Below are 13152 nucleotides of genomic sequence, written 5' to 3' on the forward strand. Positions count from 1 at the left end.
ACAAGAGAAGCCACCGCAACAGGAAGCCCGCGCACCACAACCGAGAGTAGCTCCAGCTCACTGCAACTAGAGAAAGCCCACGTGCAGCAATGAAGACCCAACGCAGCCAAAAATAAATAAATTAAAACAAATAAAATTTTTTTAAAAAATCTACTGTCTACAGCAGCTACAGTGACCTAGTTAAAGTGTAAATCAGACTATATCCCTCTTCTGCTCAAAACCCTCCAATGGCTCCCATCTCATGCAGAGTAAAAGCCCACAGACCAACACGATTTGCCAGGATCCCCCTATTGCCTCTCTGACCTTATCACCTCTCACCCTCCTCACTCACTCACTCAGCTCTAGCCACTCTCACCTCCTTGCTGTTCCTGGAATAAAGCCAGCACGCTTCTACCTCAGGGCCTTTGCACTTGCTGATCCGGCCCCCTGGAATACTCTTCCCCAAAGTAGCTTCATGACTATTCCTCACCTCCCTAGGTCTCTGCACAAATGTCACCTCTTCACAGAGCTCATCCCAGAGCACCACATACAAAAGGGCAAAACCTCCCATCCCTGTCTTGACATCCCCTATCTCTCTGCACTTATCCTGGGAAAAGTACATCTCTACACATCTGTTTGGGTACTATCTATCTCACTCAATGCCATGAAGGCAGTGACCTGGTCTATTTGTCCACCCCTGTACCCCCAGTGCCCACACAGTGCCTGACACACAGTGGTGCCCAAAAAAGAATTGACTAGGTAATGAACAAACAAATGGATAAATACCTGGCGATTGGCAGGAGGCGGGGCCTGCTGGACTGCTGTGGGTGCTGCCGAAGGTGTGTAGATGCTGTTGGTAGCCAGTGAGACTGTGGCCAGGGGCGGGGCACTCCCCTGGCACTGTTCCCGCTTGTGGGTCATGAACGCCGGCAGAGAGTTGAACTGCTTCTTACACTTCCCGCAGAGAAAGACATCCTCATCATCTAGGGGTCATGCCCACAGAGCAGCAGAGGGAGGGAAATAATGAAAAAAAGCAAGAAAAAAGGAGGGGGCATCACAGTGAGAAACGGGAGGCCCGGGGCTGGACCATGAGGAAGGCAAACTAACGGCATTCCATGACTCAATGCGCGAGGGTCAAGCATCAACTCTGTGCTTCCTATGAGCTTTCAAACCAGGCTGGCACCTGCAGGAATATCCAGCCAGGTTCACCCAGGAATCAAAAAATTAGAAATCAGGAAATTGTAAGGTGGGTTCGCTTCAAAGTTGAGACATTCAGAATCTTTATCCTGCCTGAATTTATTCACCAGTCCCCAAATGGGCTTCATGATCACACTCCTCAGTGACCTTGCATCCCCTGTCCTCCCTGCCAAGCTGCCTCTCTCAGAACAACTCATTCTGCAAGGCTCAGCTCAGATGTCACCTCCTCCAGGAAGCCCTCCTCAAGCAGAGTTCACAGTTCCTTCCTCTGGGCAAGCCTCTCTTATCACATTTTTCCCATCACCACCGTATTTCCTAAGGGAAGGAAATATCTCTTATTTATCACCATAACTACAATATTTTCTGGGCACATAGGAGGTCTTCAGTGGATGTCTGCTGAATGCATGAAAAACTAAATCAATTATTAGCTACAGTTAACACCGTCCATTATTGAAGGCCCACCACAGGCCATGCACTGTGCCCAGCTCTTGATATGTTGTGGCAGAAATGTCTAATTGTCATTCAATATTCACTCTTCCTTCTTAAAAAGTAATACAAATTTTAGTGAGAAACACGGCCATCTAGTTAAAGACCATATTTCCCAGACTTTTTTGCAGCTAGGCATGTCATGTGACCAATAGGAGAAGAGGAGAAGTATACTGTCTACACAACTTCCTACTAAAAGGAAGGGGTGGGCTTCCCTGGTGGCGCAGTGTTTGAGAATCCGCCTGCCGATGCAGGGGACACGGGTTTGTGCTCCGGTCTGGGAAGATCCCACATGCCACGGAGCGGCTGGGCCTGTGAGCCATGGCCACTGAGCCTGTGCTCCACAACGGGAGAGGCCACAACAGTGAGAAGCCCGCGTACCACAAAAAAAAAAAAAAAAAAAAAAAAAAGGAAGGGGTATGACTTCTACCTCCTTCTTTCTTCCCTTCCTGTTGGCTGGAGTGTGGAAATGAAAGTGGGAGGTTGGAGCAGACATCTTGGACCGCATGCTGAGAGCAGCAGAGCCATACAAAAGAAGCCGTCTGAGTCATCAGGACTTCATGCAACAAAGGAATAAACTTTAATCTTGTACAAACTACGAGAAACTTGCATTTCTTATTTATGACAGCTAAAACCAAATCCCAAGTACCCTCACAAGGTTCCTATGAGGTAGGACTATTATCCCCATTTTACAGATGTGGAAACTGAGGGCACAGAGAAGTTAACTCACTTGCCCAAGGTCACAGAGCCAAACTATGGGAACAAGGATTCAAACTCAGGTGTGTGTCTCTCTGTCCCCAGCATGGTTCCCAAGTACTCAAAAATCTTTGTAGAATGAATGGATGAACACACAGACTCACACAGGGCTCTAAAGGAAGTTCCTTGCCCTCTCTGTGTCACAGGGCCTGGGCTGTAAATTGGAGAGATTCATGACTTTGGGTCAAAGGTACAAGCATTGCTAAGCATCGGGGCTCCTAGTCATTCTCTGTCATGATCCCCACATTCACTACGTGACTGAAAAAGACTGTCCTCAGAGCTAAGCAAGAAGAGTCTAAGCCTGAAGATCCAAGCTGGGAGGATGGGGAGAGGCTTCAGACACGAGAGGACAACCTGGGAACCACAGTGGGCAGTTCACTGCCACACCCCCTTATCAGCCCCACCTGTTTTCACAGGAAGCTACTTACCCTTCCCACTGGTGAACCTGAGCAGATACTCACCCAGTGGCTGGATAGCAGGGGGTGCATTGACGCTCTGGCCTGTTGGATCAGGAACTGCTCCTTGGCCATCCAACAGTGACTGGACAGCTAGGACAGTCTGATTGTCCATTCCTGAAGAAAGAAAAGCAGCCTTTCTGGAAGGTGGGCCCAGCATCCTGCTCTGACTTACCCTTACAAGCCAGACCCATCGCAAGGCCCCCATGGCAAAAATGTCTGTCTGTGCCCTGATATGCTTTCTCTCCAACTTCTTTTGCAATAGAACCCAAGATTTTTGGCTGGGAACATGGCTCCAGAATAAAGATTACGCTTTCCAGCCACTCCTGCAGCTAGAGAATGTCTAAGTTCTGGTCAATGGGAGCTTTGGGGAAGTTTTCTTAAAAGCTGCCTGGTATGTGACCCCCTTCTTTGTCTGATCCTCCATCCTGCTTCCTAGAACAAGAAGATGATGGTGGGAACTCTAGCCACCATCCCAGATCATGAGGACAAGGGCACTACAGGGCAAAAGACTGGAAAGATTCTAGGTCTCTGAGGACCTTGTAGAACACAGCCACTGTCACAGCTCTCGACTGCCTTTTTCTGGACTCCCACATGAGCGAAATAAACTTCTAGCCTGTTTAAGCCACTGCTAGGTTGGGCTTCTCTGTTACTCATGGCTGAATCTAATCCAAAATGCAACAACCCCTCTGGAAATCATGTTACTAAGCCTTCCCCATCCACACCCCACAAATCCCACAAATCTGTTTGCACTTGGGCTTCTCTTGTTTTCCAATGTGTGCTTATTTTTTCAGTTCCTCAATAAACAGCATAATCTGGATTGTGGTCGGGGGGACTCTTGAGAAGCTGACTACGTCCATGTTTTCCAACCAGTTGTCACTGTTGAGGTTCTCAGTAGTACACTGTCCAGCTGTGTCACCAGCTGGAAGACAGGCCTCCTCACATCTAAGTGGCCACCAATGCCACTGCCTCCCTCCCCAATAACCCAGAGGGCGCCTCCTTCTCTCTGTCCTCACAGCCAACCTCTCACCTGGACACCTGCCCCAGCTTCTAACTGAAAGGCAATTAGAACCATTAGCTCCTGCAGCCAAACTGAATCCATACTTTCCCCTGTCACAGTGCAGGTTGTGTGCCTCCTGAGGCCAGCCGTTCTCTCCATCTCCTCCTGCTCCTTCAGAAGCCGTTCTCCACCAGCTGGCCCATCTCACACTGTGCCCACGACTTCTCCTTCCCAGCAGCGGCTACACACACTCAGGTTTCTCCAGAATGGCCTCCCTCGAACTCATGTTCTCATCTCTCCTCCCTTCAACATCAAGCATCCAATGAGAGCTGGCTACAACCCTCCATCTCCTCTGCCCACCTCCCAATCCTCCTCCACCCACTCCAGTGGGGCTTAAGCCCCCATCATTCACCAAAGACCACCTGGCAGCATCAGACACTCTTTCTTGAAACACTCCCTTCTCGGGCTCCAGGGCACCACCCTTCCTGGGTCTTCTCCTACCTCTCTGCTCTTTCCCAGCCTCCTTTACTCTCTTCTCCTGTCCATCCCCTAAATGTTTCTATTTTCGAAGGCTTCCTTCCATCTGGCTCTCTCTCCTCTCCCTCTTGCACTCTCCCTGAGAATCCTCACTCGCCCTCATTTAGTTCTCCCTAATATCTGGAGTTTCAAACCTGGGGTTCATGCTCCTCCAGGAGGAGCTTCAGTAAATCTTTTATCATCTAATGCAAAACTGTATGTCAGCATTTGTGTGCGAATCTGTACATGAATGTTCACAGCAGTTTTATTCATAATAGTAAAAAACTGGAAATGGGGCTTCCCTGGTGACGCAGTGGTTGAGAGTCCGCCTGCCGATGCAGGGGACACGGGTTCGTGCCCCGGTCCGGGAAGATCCCACGTGCCGCGGAGCGGCTGGGCCCATGAGCCATGGCCGCTGAGCCTGCGCATCTGGAGCCTGTGCCCCGCAACGGGAGAGGCCACAACAGTGAGAGGCCCGCCTAGCACACACACACACACACACACACAAAAAAAAAAAAAAACTGGAAAAACAGTTAAACAAACTGCAGTGCATCCGCACCACCGAGCACTGCTCAGCAATAAAAAGGAGCAACCTATTGATACAAGCAACAACTTGGATGAATCTCCAGCAAATTACAATGAGTGAAAAAAGCCAATTCCAAAGGTTATATACTTTATGATTCCAATTACATGACATTCTTGAAATGATAATATTTTAGAAATGGAGAACAGATTAGTGTGGTTGCCGGACATCAGGGATGGGGAGCAGGGGAAGGAGGTGGGTGGGGCCATAAAAGGGCAACATCTTGTAGTGACAGAACTTTTCTGTATGTCAACTGGTTATAATACTATAGGATAGTCTTACAAGATGTTACATTGTGGGAAACTAAGTAAAGGATAAATGGAATCTCTCTGTATTATTTCTACAACTGCACGTGAATCTACAGAAAAAAAAAGTATTTCAAAATAAAAAGTTTAATAAAAAAAAAAAATATTGGGGGCTTCCCTGGTGGCGCAGTGGTTAAGAATCCGCCTGTCAATGCAGGGGACACGGGTTCGAGCCCTGGTCCGAGAAGATCCCACATGCCGCGGAGCAACTAAGTCCGTGCACCACGACTACTGAGCCTGTGGTCTAGAGCCCATGAGCCACAACTACTGAAGCCCGCGTGCCTAGAGCCCGTGCTCAGCAACAAGAGAAGCCACCACAGTGAGAAGCCTGCACACCTCCACGAAGCACAGCCCCTGCTCCCCGCAACTGGAGAAAAAGCCCACACAGCAATGAAGACCCAACGCAGCCAAAAATAAATAAATAAAATAAATAAATTTATTTAAAAATATATATTGGGACTTCCCTGGTGGTCCAGCCTGGGTAGGACTCACGCTCCCAATGCGGGGGGCCCGGGTTCGATCCCTGGTCAGGGGAGCTAAAACCCACATGCATGCTGCAACTAAGATGCTGCATGCTGCAACTAAAACCCGGTGCAGCCAAAATAAATCAATGACTATTTTTTTTAAAATAAAATAAAAAATACTGCCTGTCAAAACTATGGAGACAATAAAAAGATTAGTGGTTGCCGGGGGTAGGGGGAGGGATGAATAGGCAGAGCACAGAGGATTTTTAGGGCAGTGAAAATACTCTGTATGATAATATCACAGTGATGGATATATGTCATTATACAACTGTCCAATAGAATGTACACCACCAAGAGTGAAACTTAAGATAAATTATGGATTTCGGGTGATTATGACGTGTCAATGCAGGCTCATCCTTGGTAACAAATGTACCACTCTGATGAGTTATGTTGATTAAAGGGGAGGTTATGAATGTGTAGGATCAAACGTATACAGAAAGTCTCTGTACCTTCCTCTCAACTGTGCAAACCTAAAACTGCTAAAAAAATTAAGTCTTTGAAAAAAATGCTGTCTATGTAAAACTCAAACCAAATGTGTCATTCCCCACCCCTAAGTCTGTCCCTCTCCTAGTAATCCTCATCAAGAAGAACAGGGCACCACTGTCCACCCAGCTAAAGCCCCTGGGGCACCCCTTAATCTTAAGGGATTCTTCCCTTAACCTATCTCCCTTCACACCCTGATTTCCGGTCCTTCAACAAGTCTAGCCTATTCTGTCTCCCAAATATCTCTCAGATCCACTTTTCCTCCATCCCCATAGCTGTCCCCAGAGCCCAGGCCACCATCAGTTCCCAGCAGGACAGCTGCAGTGGTCTCACCTCCCTGCGGCCACTCTGACCCCTCCTGTCTGTTCTCAGAGCAGCCAGGGTGAACTTTATAAAACTTAACGTTAGCTTGTGCAGCTCCCCTGCTGAAAACCCTTTCTTAGTTCCACACTGATGCCAAGATAAAGTTCAGAAGCCTCGTCTCTAGCTGCTCACATGAACTTCTGTGAATCCTAGACCTCTCTCCCCACCAGGGCTTTGCAAATGCAGCCCCCACTGCCTGGCTCATCTCCGGATGCCCACAGTTCTGCTGCCCTTCTCCTAGCCCAGCATGCATCACACAGTCCCGGGAACTGATTTTTCCTTTACCTTCTTCATCACTCAATACAGGAACACATTCTTGTAGTGAAAATTCAAACACTGAGGAAGTCCATGAACCTAGAGAGAAAGCAGGCCTCACACCATCCTGTTGGCCTCCCAGAGGGAGCCACCAATGACCCTGGCCTTCCACATCCATCACCCATCACAGCACTGAATACCAGCTGAGGTTATCTTTACTCTTTACCTCTTCTATAATTCCTACATCCCTTACCACCGAGTATTCCTGAAACTTAACCTTCCCAGATGTGGGGAGGATTACGCACTTCGTGGTGAGAGAGCTGATCCTCCAAGATGTTAAGAGACAACGCTGAGACCTCCTGGGGAGTTGCAGGACTCAAAGCCTCAGCCACATACCACTAGTCCAGCCTACTTTCAGTGTGCACTCTAATTATGTGTATACTCATCTCATCCCTCCAAGAGCATTCTTGGGTCTGTATACCCCAGCATCAACTCTGTGCCATGGCCCTGAATTCTCTGAGGCTTCCTCTCCAACTCCTAGCAAGTGCACGTGGAGGCTCTCCGTGTTTGCCTGTCTCCAAAGCTCACAATTCCCGAAGCCTGAGGACCATTCACATCCTAGGATCTCACAGAGCATGGGACAACCAGTCGGTGTGGTGTTTGCTGGTTTGGGTCTGGTAACTTGGCGTCCCAGCCAACCACACCGTTGGCACCCATCCTTTCTTGGTCTGGGTTTATAATACTCTGCACCCCGTCATGATGCACAAAGTAGTCACCCCGTGTTTGCTAGTTTCAGTCCAAGGCCTGGCCTTGCACACGGGTGGCGCCGATTCTTTCCTGGTCTGAATTGAAGACACTATGTCAGAGCGCGAGCCACACAGTTGGCGCTCAATACAAGTTCTTAATGGTCAGCACCCCTGGCTCAGCCCCTCTCCCCCCGCAGCCGCTGCTGCATCACGGTCCCCTGGACGCAGCCCTCCCCAGCCCTCGCGTCCGCGGTGCAGCCATGCTCGCCTCGCGGTTCCCGTCCTGGCTTGCACACCATCCCCCGGCTGTTCCCTCCAGGAAACTGCCCCCCAGCCCCAACCGCGCGCCGCCCGGGCTCTCGCGGCGGCTGCTGTTCCAGTCCGAGGCTCCCCTCCCGCTGCGCCAGCCGTCCACGGCTGTTCCGCTCTCGGTGCTCTCCCCCAGGGCCTTCTCTCTCCCGCTGTGCCTGTCCGGTTGAACGCACCACCCTACCCCCCAACCCGCCGCCGCAGCCGCCGCCCGGCCTAGGCTCCCGCGGCTGTTCCGGTCCCGAGATGCTCCCCCCACCACCACTGAGCCTCAACTCGGCTTTTGTTCAGGCCCCACTACTCCCCCACCCCTGCCGACCTCCGCTCCCGCGGCTGTTCCCATCCGTGGCCCTCCCGCCCCGCTGGCTGTTCCGGCCCGGCGCCCTCCGCCCCGCAGGCGCCACGCGCCCTGGGCCCCGCGCTACGAGTTCGCGGCGGGAGGGGGCGCAAGGCGGAACAGCCACCTCCCCAGTCCCCGCCGCCGCTCACCCTCCAGGGCCTCGAAGATCGTCTGCGCCATTTTGGAGCCGATGCTGCTGGAGCCCGAAGCCGGGCTGCGCGAGCATTGTGGGAGCCGTGGTGGCGGCGGCGTCGGGGCCGCCAGGGGGCGCCCTCCTTCCTCCTCGGAGCCCCTACACCATCCCGGAAAACCAGGAATGGCTCGCGGGACCCCCAGCGTCCCGTGCCTCCCCCAGCCCCACCTGGATATCCCAGTTATTGGACACGTGGACCCCTATCTCTGCAGTATTTTGATACCAGCCAGGGTTCTTGGCTTTCCCCAATGAATAGAAGTTGACTATAGGCCAGATAAGAAATTCAGGCAAGGCTTTATTGGGGCCCTTGCTGCAGCAGGGGGGAGGGAGAGCAAACGACAGGTTCCCTTGCTTGCTTGCCGAGGGGGGGCAAGCTTGTTCCTTATATGGGGTGAAGGTAGGGGTGTGTCCAGGGGTCAGGCGAAGGGGTGGCTTAGGTGTTTTGTCCACCCCTTAGGTGGTATTGTGTGAAGGGGGACATGTGCAGTACCTTGCTTTTGCTCCCAACTCCCAGTTTTTGTTCCTGGTTCTTCACAAATGGCAGTTGGGTTTTTCTGTCTATTTGTAGCTTTTGGGTCCCAACCCAAAAGGTACATGCACATCCCCAACCGTGCATGCATGCACACAGTTATTTTTAGTCCCATATAGTTTCTTTGTATTGTGTTGCTCAGGGAGACGTGTGTCCGGGTGCAAGCATTGCAGCCTTGCAGCAAAGGTTCCCAGGTCCCAGCCTGTCTCAATTTGAACACCTAACTCTGTGCACTGACCCCATCCCTGTTGCACACAGGCACCTCCCAACCCTGTTTTCTGGACCTCCAGCCCCACCACACTGGACCTGACTCCAACACTGTGATACAGACCTCTGTCCAACTGCCTGAGACCCCCAACTCTGCAACAGGGACTGAATATTTCCACTGTAAGCAGTGTAACAGGGAAGAGCAAAATCTGACTCCATGTTGGATCTGTTTCTTTTACTTTAACCTTTGCTTTTGGATGCTTTTGTTACTATCATCACTAAGAGGATGCTGTCTATAGCTGTAAGCATACATAATGGCTTACCTCAGGGAACCCTGCCCCTCTGCCTGAATGTTAAAGTGCCTTTGTTCAGCTCACAGGAAGACATTCAGACCCTACCCACCTATGAATGGCTGCAGGAAAGAAGAAATTAACACATCCCCTCTCCAGTTCTGGCCAAGCCATGAGGTAGTTTGCAAGACTTATGGCCTTTTTACTTTACTTCCTCACCTCCTCCCCACTCTGTTCTATAAAAGAAACTGGCATACAGACCCCTATAAGATGCTATTCTGGGACGTTAGTGTGGTGGTCCGAGTGTGGGTTGGAAAACAATTTCCAGACACAAGGCAGAATGTGAGGAAGGTAGAGTTTCTTAAAGAGAAGGGTCGCCGCAAGAACAGCAGGCTGACTTCCTGGTAGCCAGGGAGAGTTGACAATGAGCATGATATTTTCAGCCATCGATGGGTTTATCCAGGTGTAACCCCATTTTAAGTCGAAGGAAGGGCAGGGCTGTATTTTGATACACCCAGGTGCATATACACATGTTGATTTTTTTTTTTTTTTTTTTGCGGTACGCGGGCCTCTCACTGTTGTGGCCTCTCCCGTTGCGGAGCACAGGCTCTAGACACACAGGCTCAGCGGCCATGGCTCACGGGCCCAGCCGCTCTGCGGCATGTGGGATCTTCCCGGACCAGGGCATGAACCCTCGTCCCCTGCATCGGCAGGCGGACTCTCAACCACTGTGCCACCAGGGAAGGCCCCACACATGTTGATTTTTATCTGCTCTTCAGGCCTTTGCACATGCTGTTCTCTCTTACTAAAATGCTGTTCTCCCACCCCTACCCCTATCATGTGATACTCTTCAGCCATTGGAAGTTCCCCTTTTCTCTACCCCCTCAATAGGGAGCCCTCTAAGCGGGAGTGCTTCATCCATTCTGATGGGATGGAGGCAACCATCAGAGCTTGGCACAGAGGCAACCTGGGAAATGCTTGTTGACTGACTACTTGACGGATGGAACAACTGAATGAGCTTTCAGGGATATAGACCCTACCTCCAGCAGGCTCTCCAGTCAGGCTGCCCCCTGCTCCAAACTTTCCACTCACCTCCATCTCTTCCTCCACCAAAATCTATCGTCCTATGTCACATTCCCTTAGGGCAAGCACCTTGGCACTGAACCGAATCCAATCACAGTTTAGAGACTCCTGCAGTAAGTAATGTGGCAATTCCAGGTGTGGAGCCAAGCAGGGAAGAGGGAAAGTCTGGGAAATGCCCAGTGTTCCCATTCACAGTGAGTGCACCAGCCACCCAGAAAAGTTAACTTCTCCACGGTGAGGGGAGAAATCATGAACAGCTTCAACTAGACTCCCAGCCATAAGGGGAAGAAACTAAGGACACACAAAGCAACGCTGGACCCTGACATCTTGTTAGGTTCATTGGTATAGGTAGGAGGCAGCAAAGTGTGGTGGTTGTTATGGGATGACTTGTGCCCCCCACCATTCATATGTTGATATCTTAATCCCTACTACTCAGACTGTGTTTGGAGATAAGGGCCTTTAAAGAGGTAATTAAGGTTAAGTGAGGGCACATAGGTGGGCCTTAATCCAATATGACGGTGTTCTTAAAAGAAGAGGGTATTTGAATGTACAGAGAGACTGAGGGGTGACCATGTGAGGACACAGTGAGAAGGAGAAGGCAGCCATCTGCAAGCCAAGGAGAGACGCCTCGAAAGAAACCAAGCTGGGCTTCCCTGGTGGCTTGGTGGTTAAGAATCTGCCTGCCAATGCAGGGGACACAGGTTCGAGCCCTGGTCTGGGAAGATCCCACCGCAGAGCAACTAAGCCTGTGAGCTACAACTACTTACTGAGCCTGCGCGTTTGGAGCCTGTGCCCCACAATGGGAGATGCCATGACAGTGAGAGGCCCGCGCACCGTGATGAAGAGTGGCCCCCGCACAGAAACGAAGACCCTACACAGCCAAAAATAAGTAAATAAATTTTTTTTTTAAAAAAAGAAAGAAACCAAACCTACGGACACCTTGATCTTGGACTTCTAGCCTCCAGAATTGTGAGAAAATAAATGTCTGTTGTTTAAGCCACCCAGTTCATGGTATTTTGTTATGGAGGCCCTAGCAAACGAATACAGTGGATAAGTGGATAAGTGGATAAGATCAAAGATTCTGGAGCAAGGGGCTGAATTCCAATCCGGGATCCATCAATTATTAGTGAAATCATCTTAAGCAAGTTACTTTGTTTCTCTTCAAGTTACTTTGTTTCTCTGCCTTAGTTCCCATCAGTTAAGTGGGCATAATTATAGTACCTACCTCATAGGGTTGCTATGAGAATGAAATGGTTAAAAAAGCACTTAGGAAACAACTCCTGACATACAATTAATAATCTGTAGGTGATCATTAAATAAATAAATTCAATTTCACTGGGCAAAGGTGAAGAAATAGGCCAAACCCTAAGGAACTCAGAGTTATGTACCATTAAAAAGGGTTACCAGGGGACTTCCCTGGTGGTCCAGTGGTTAAGACTCCACGCTTCCAATGCCAGGGGTGCGAGTTCAATCCCTGGTCAGGGAACTAAGATCCCACATGCCATAAGGTGCAGCCGAAAAAGCATTTTTTTAAATGTGGGGGGGGCACCAGGCAATGGTAAGTGTTCCTATATGGTGACTCTTTACCCCGGGCTCCCTGAGGGCAGAAATTTCTTAATATCTGTGAGAAAGGGCTTAGCAAAAGAGTGCACTCAGGAAATACTTGCTGATCCAAACAGTTTCCAAACACCCTTTCCTAATGCTGGGCCATGTATCAGGGATTGGTGACTGATTCTGCATGGGAGTATCAAGTGATGTTTCTAGAAGTTCTGTTTGGTTCCTTTTCAAATTTTCCATGTTTAAAAAAATAATAATTTTCTGTTTTCTGTAGCTATTTTCGAACTTTAAATCTTGTATGCACAATTTTTTAAAACCTGTGGCTGCAAATTACAATACCTGAAGTCTGTGTTTATCTGTTCCTCCCATCTGTTGTATCTATTTTTTCTTCATGAAGGAACCCTTCTTGGGTTCCTAGTTATCTCTGACTGTGTGCTGGTCTCACCTTGAAAAATTATTTGTGGTGGTTCCCTGAAGGCAAAGATATTGATAAAGGTGCCCTCTTCAGAGAGACTTTGCATTTGCTTTTGTCAAAGGTTTGGGGGCACTTCCAGTCACTTCCAGTGATAACTAGGGGCAATCCAGTTGTTACTTCAAACTAGGTTTCCAGTTTATGGCTTGAGAATTCTTGGGCTACTGGGCTCTACTCCCTGGGGCACAAAAGGACTCATCAATGGTCACAACTCCGTAAAAAAGGGCTTTAAAATATTCCCCTTTCCTTTTCCTACAACTGTTCTGCTCAGTATCAAGGCAACCTTTTCTGAACTCCCTTGGGGCTCGTGGTGTGGAGTGTGCAGCTTCATATCACATTAAACTCAAGGGTGAGACCCTTGGGGTCTCAGCCGAATGTGAGGAGATTCTTCTATTAGACTCCCCACCTTGGACAGGCCCTGGACTTTCACTTCTGTCCCTCTTGCCCTATGTGGTTGACGAACTGATATATATATATATAACATAATATATATATAACATATAACATATTTATGTTATATATAA

General features: G+C 49.5%; 1 protein-coding gene across 5 annotated transcripts in view; it reads right to left on the reverse strand.

Annotated features, from left to right (window-relative positions):
• ZNF341 (zinc finger protein 341) overlaps positions 1 to 8561 on the reverse strand; it is a 42938-nt gene extending 34377 nt beyond the window's left edge. Inside the window, exons 1-3 of one of the 5 annotated variants that reach the window (XM_059039039.2) lie at positions 8447 to 8561; positions 2880 to 2990; positions 766 to 962 (exon numbers count right to left, since the gene is read on the reverse strand). In XM_059039039.2, coding sequence (XP_058895022.1) covers positions 766 to 962; positions 2880 to 2990; positions 8447 to 8477 — 339 coding nt within the window. In that variant the 5' untranslated portion in view covers positions 8478 to 8561. Of the gene's footprint in view, positions 1 to 765; positions 963 to 2879; positions 3034 to 6932; positions 7002 to 8276; positions 8292 to 8446 lie in introns of those variants that run through there. The other 4 variants (XM_067012350.1, XM_067012348.1, XM_059039034.2 and 1 more) reach the window with 4 other exon arrangements.
• Positions 8562 to 13152: the final 4591 nt, after the last annotated feature.

The sequence above is a fragment of the Kogia breviceps genome, chromosome 14, assembly GCF_026419965.1.
Source record: "Kogia breviceps isolate mKogBre1 chromosome 14, mKogBre1 haplotype 1, whole genome shotgun sequence".
Classification (NCBI taxonomy): Eukaryota; Metazoa; Chordata; class Mammalia; order Artiodactyla; family Physeteridae; genus Kogia; species Kogia breviceps.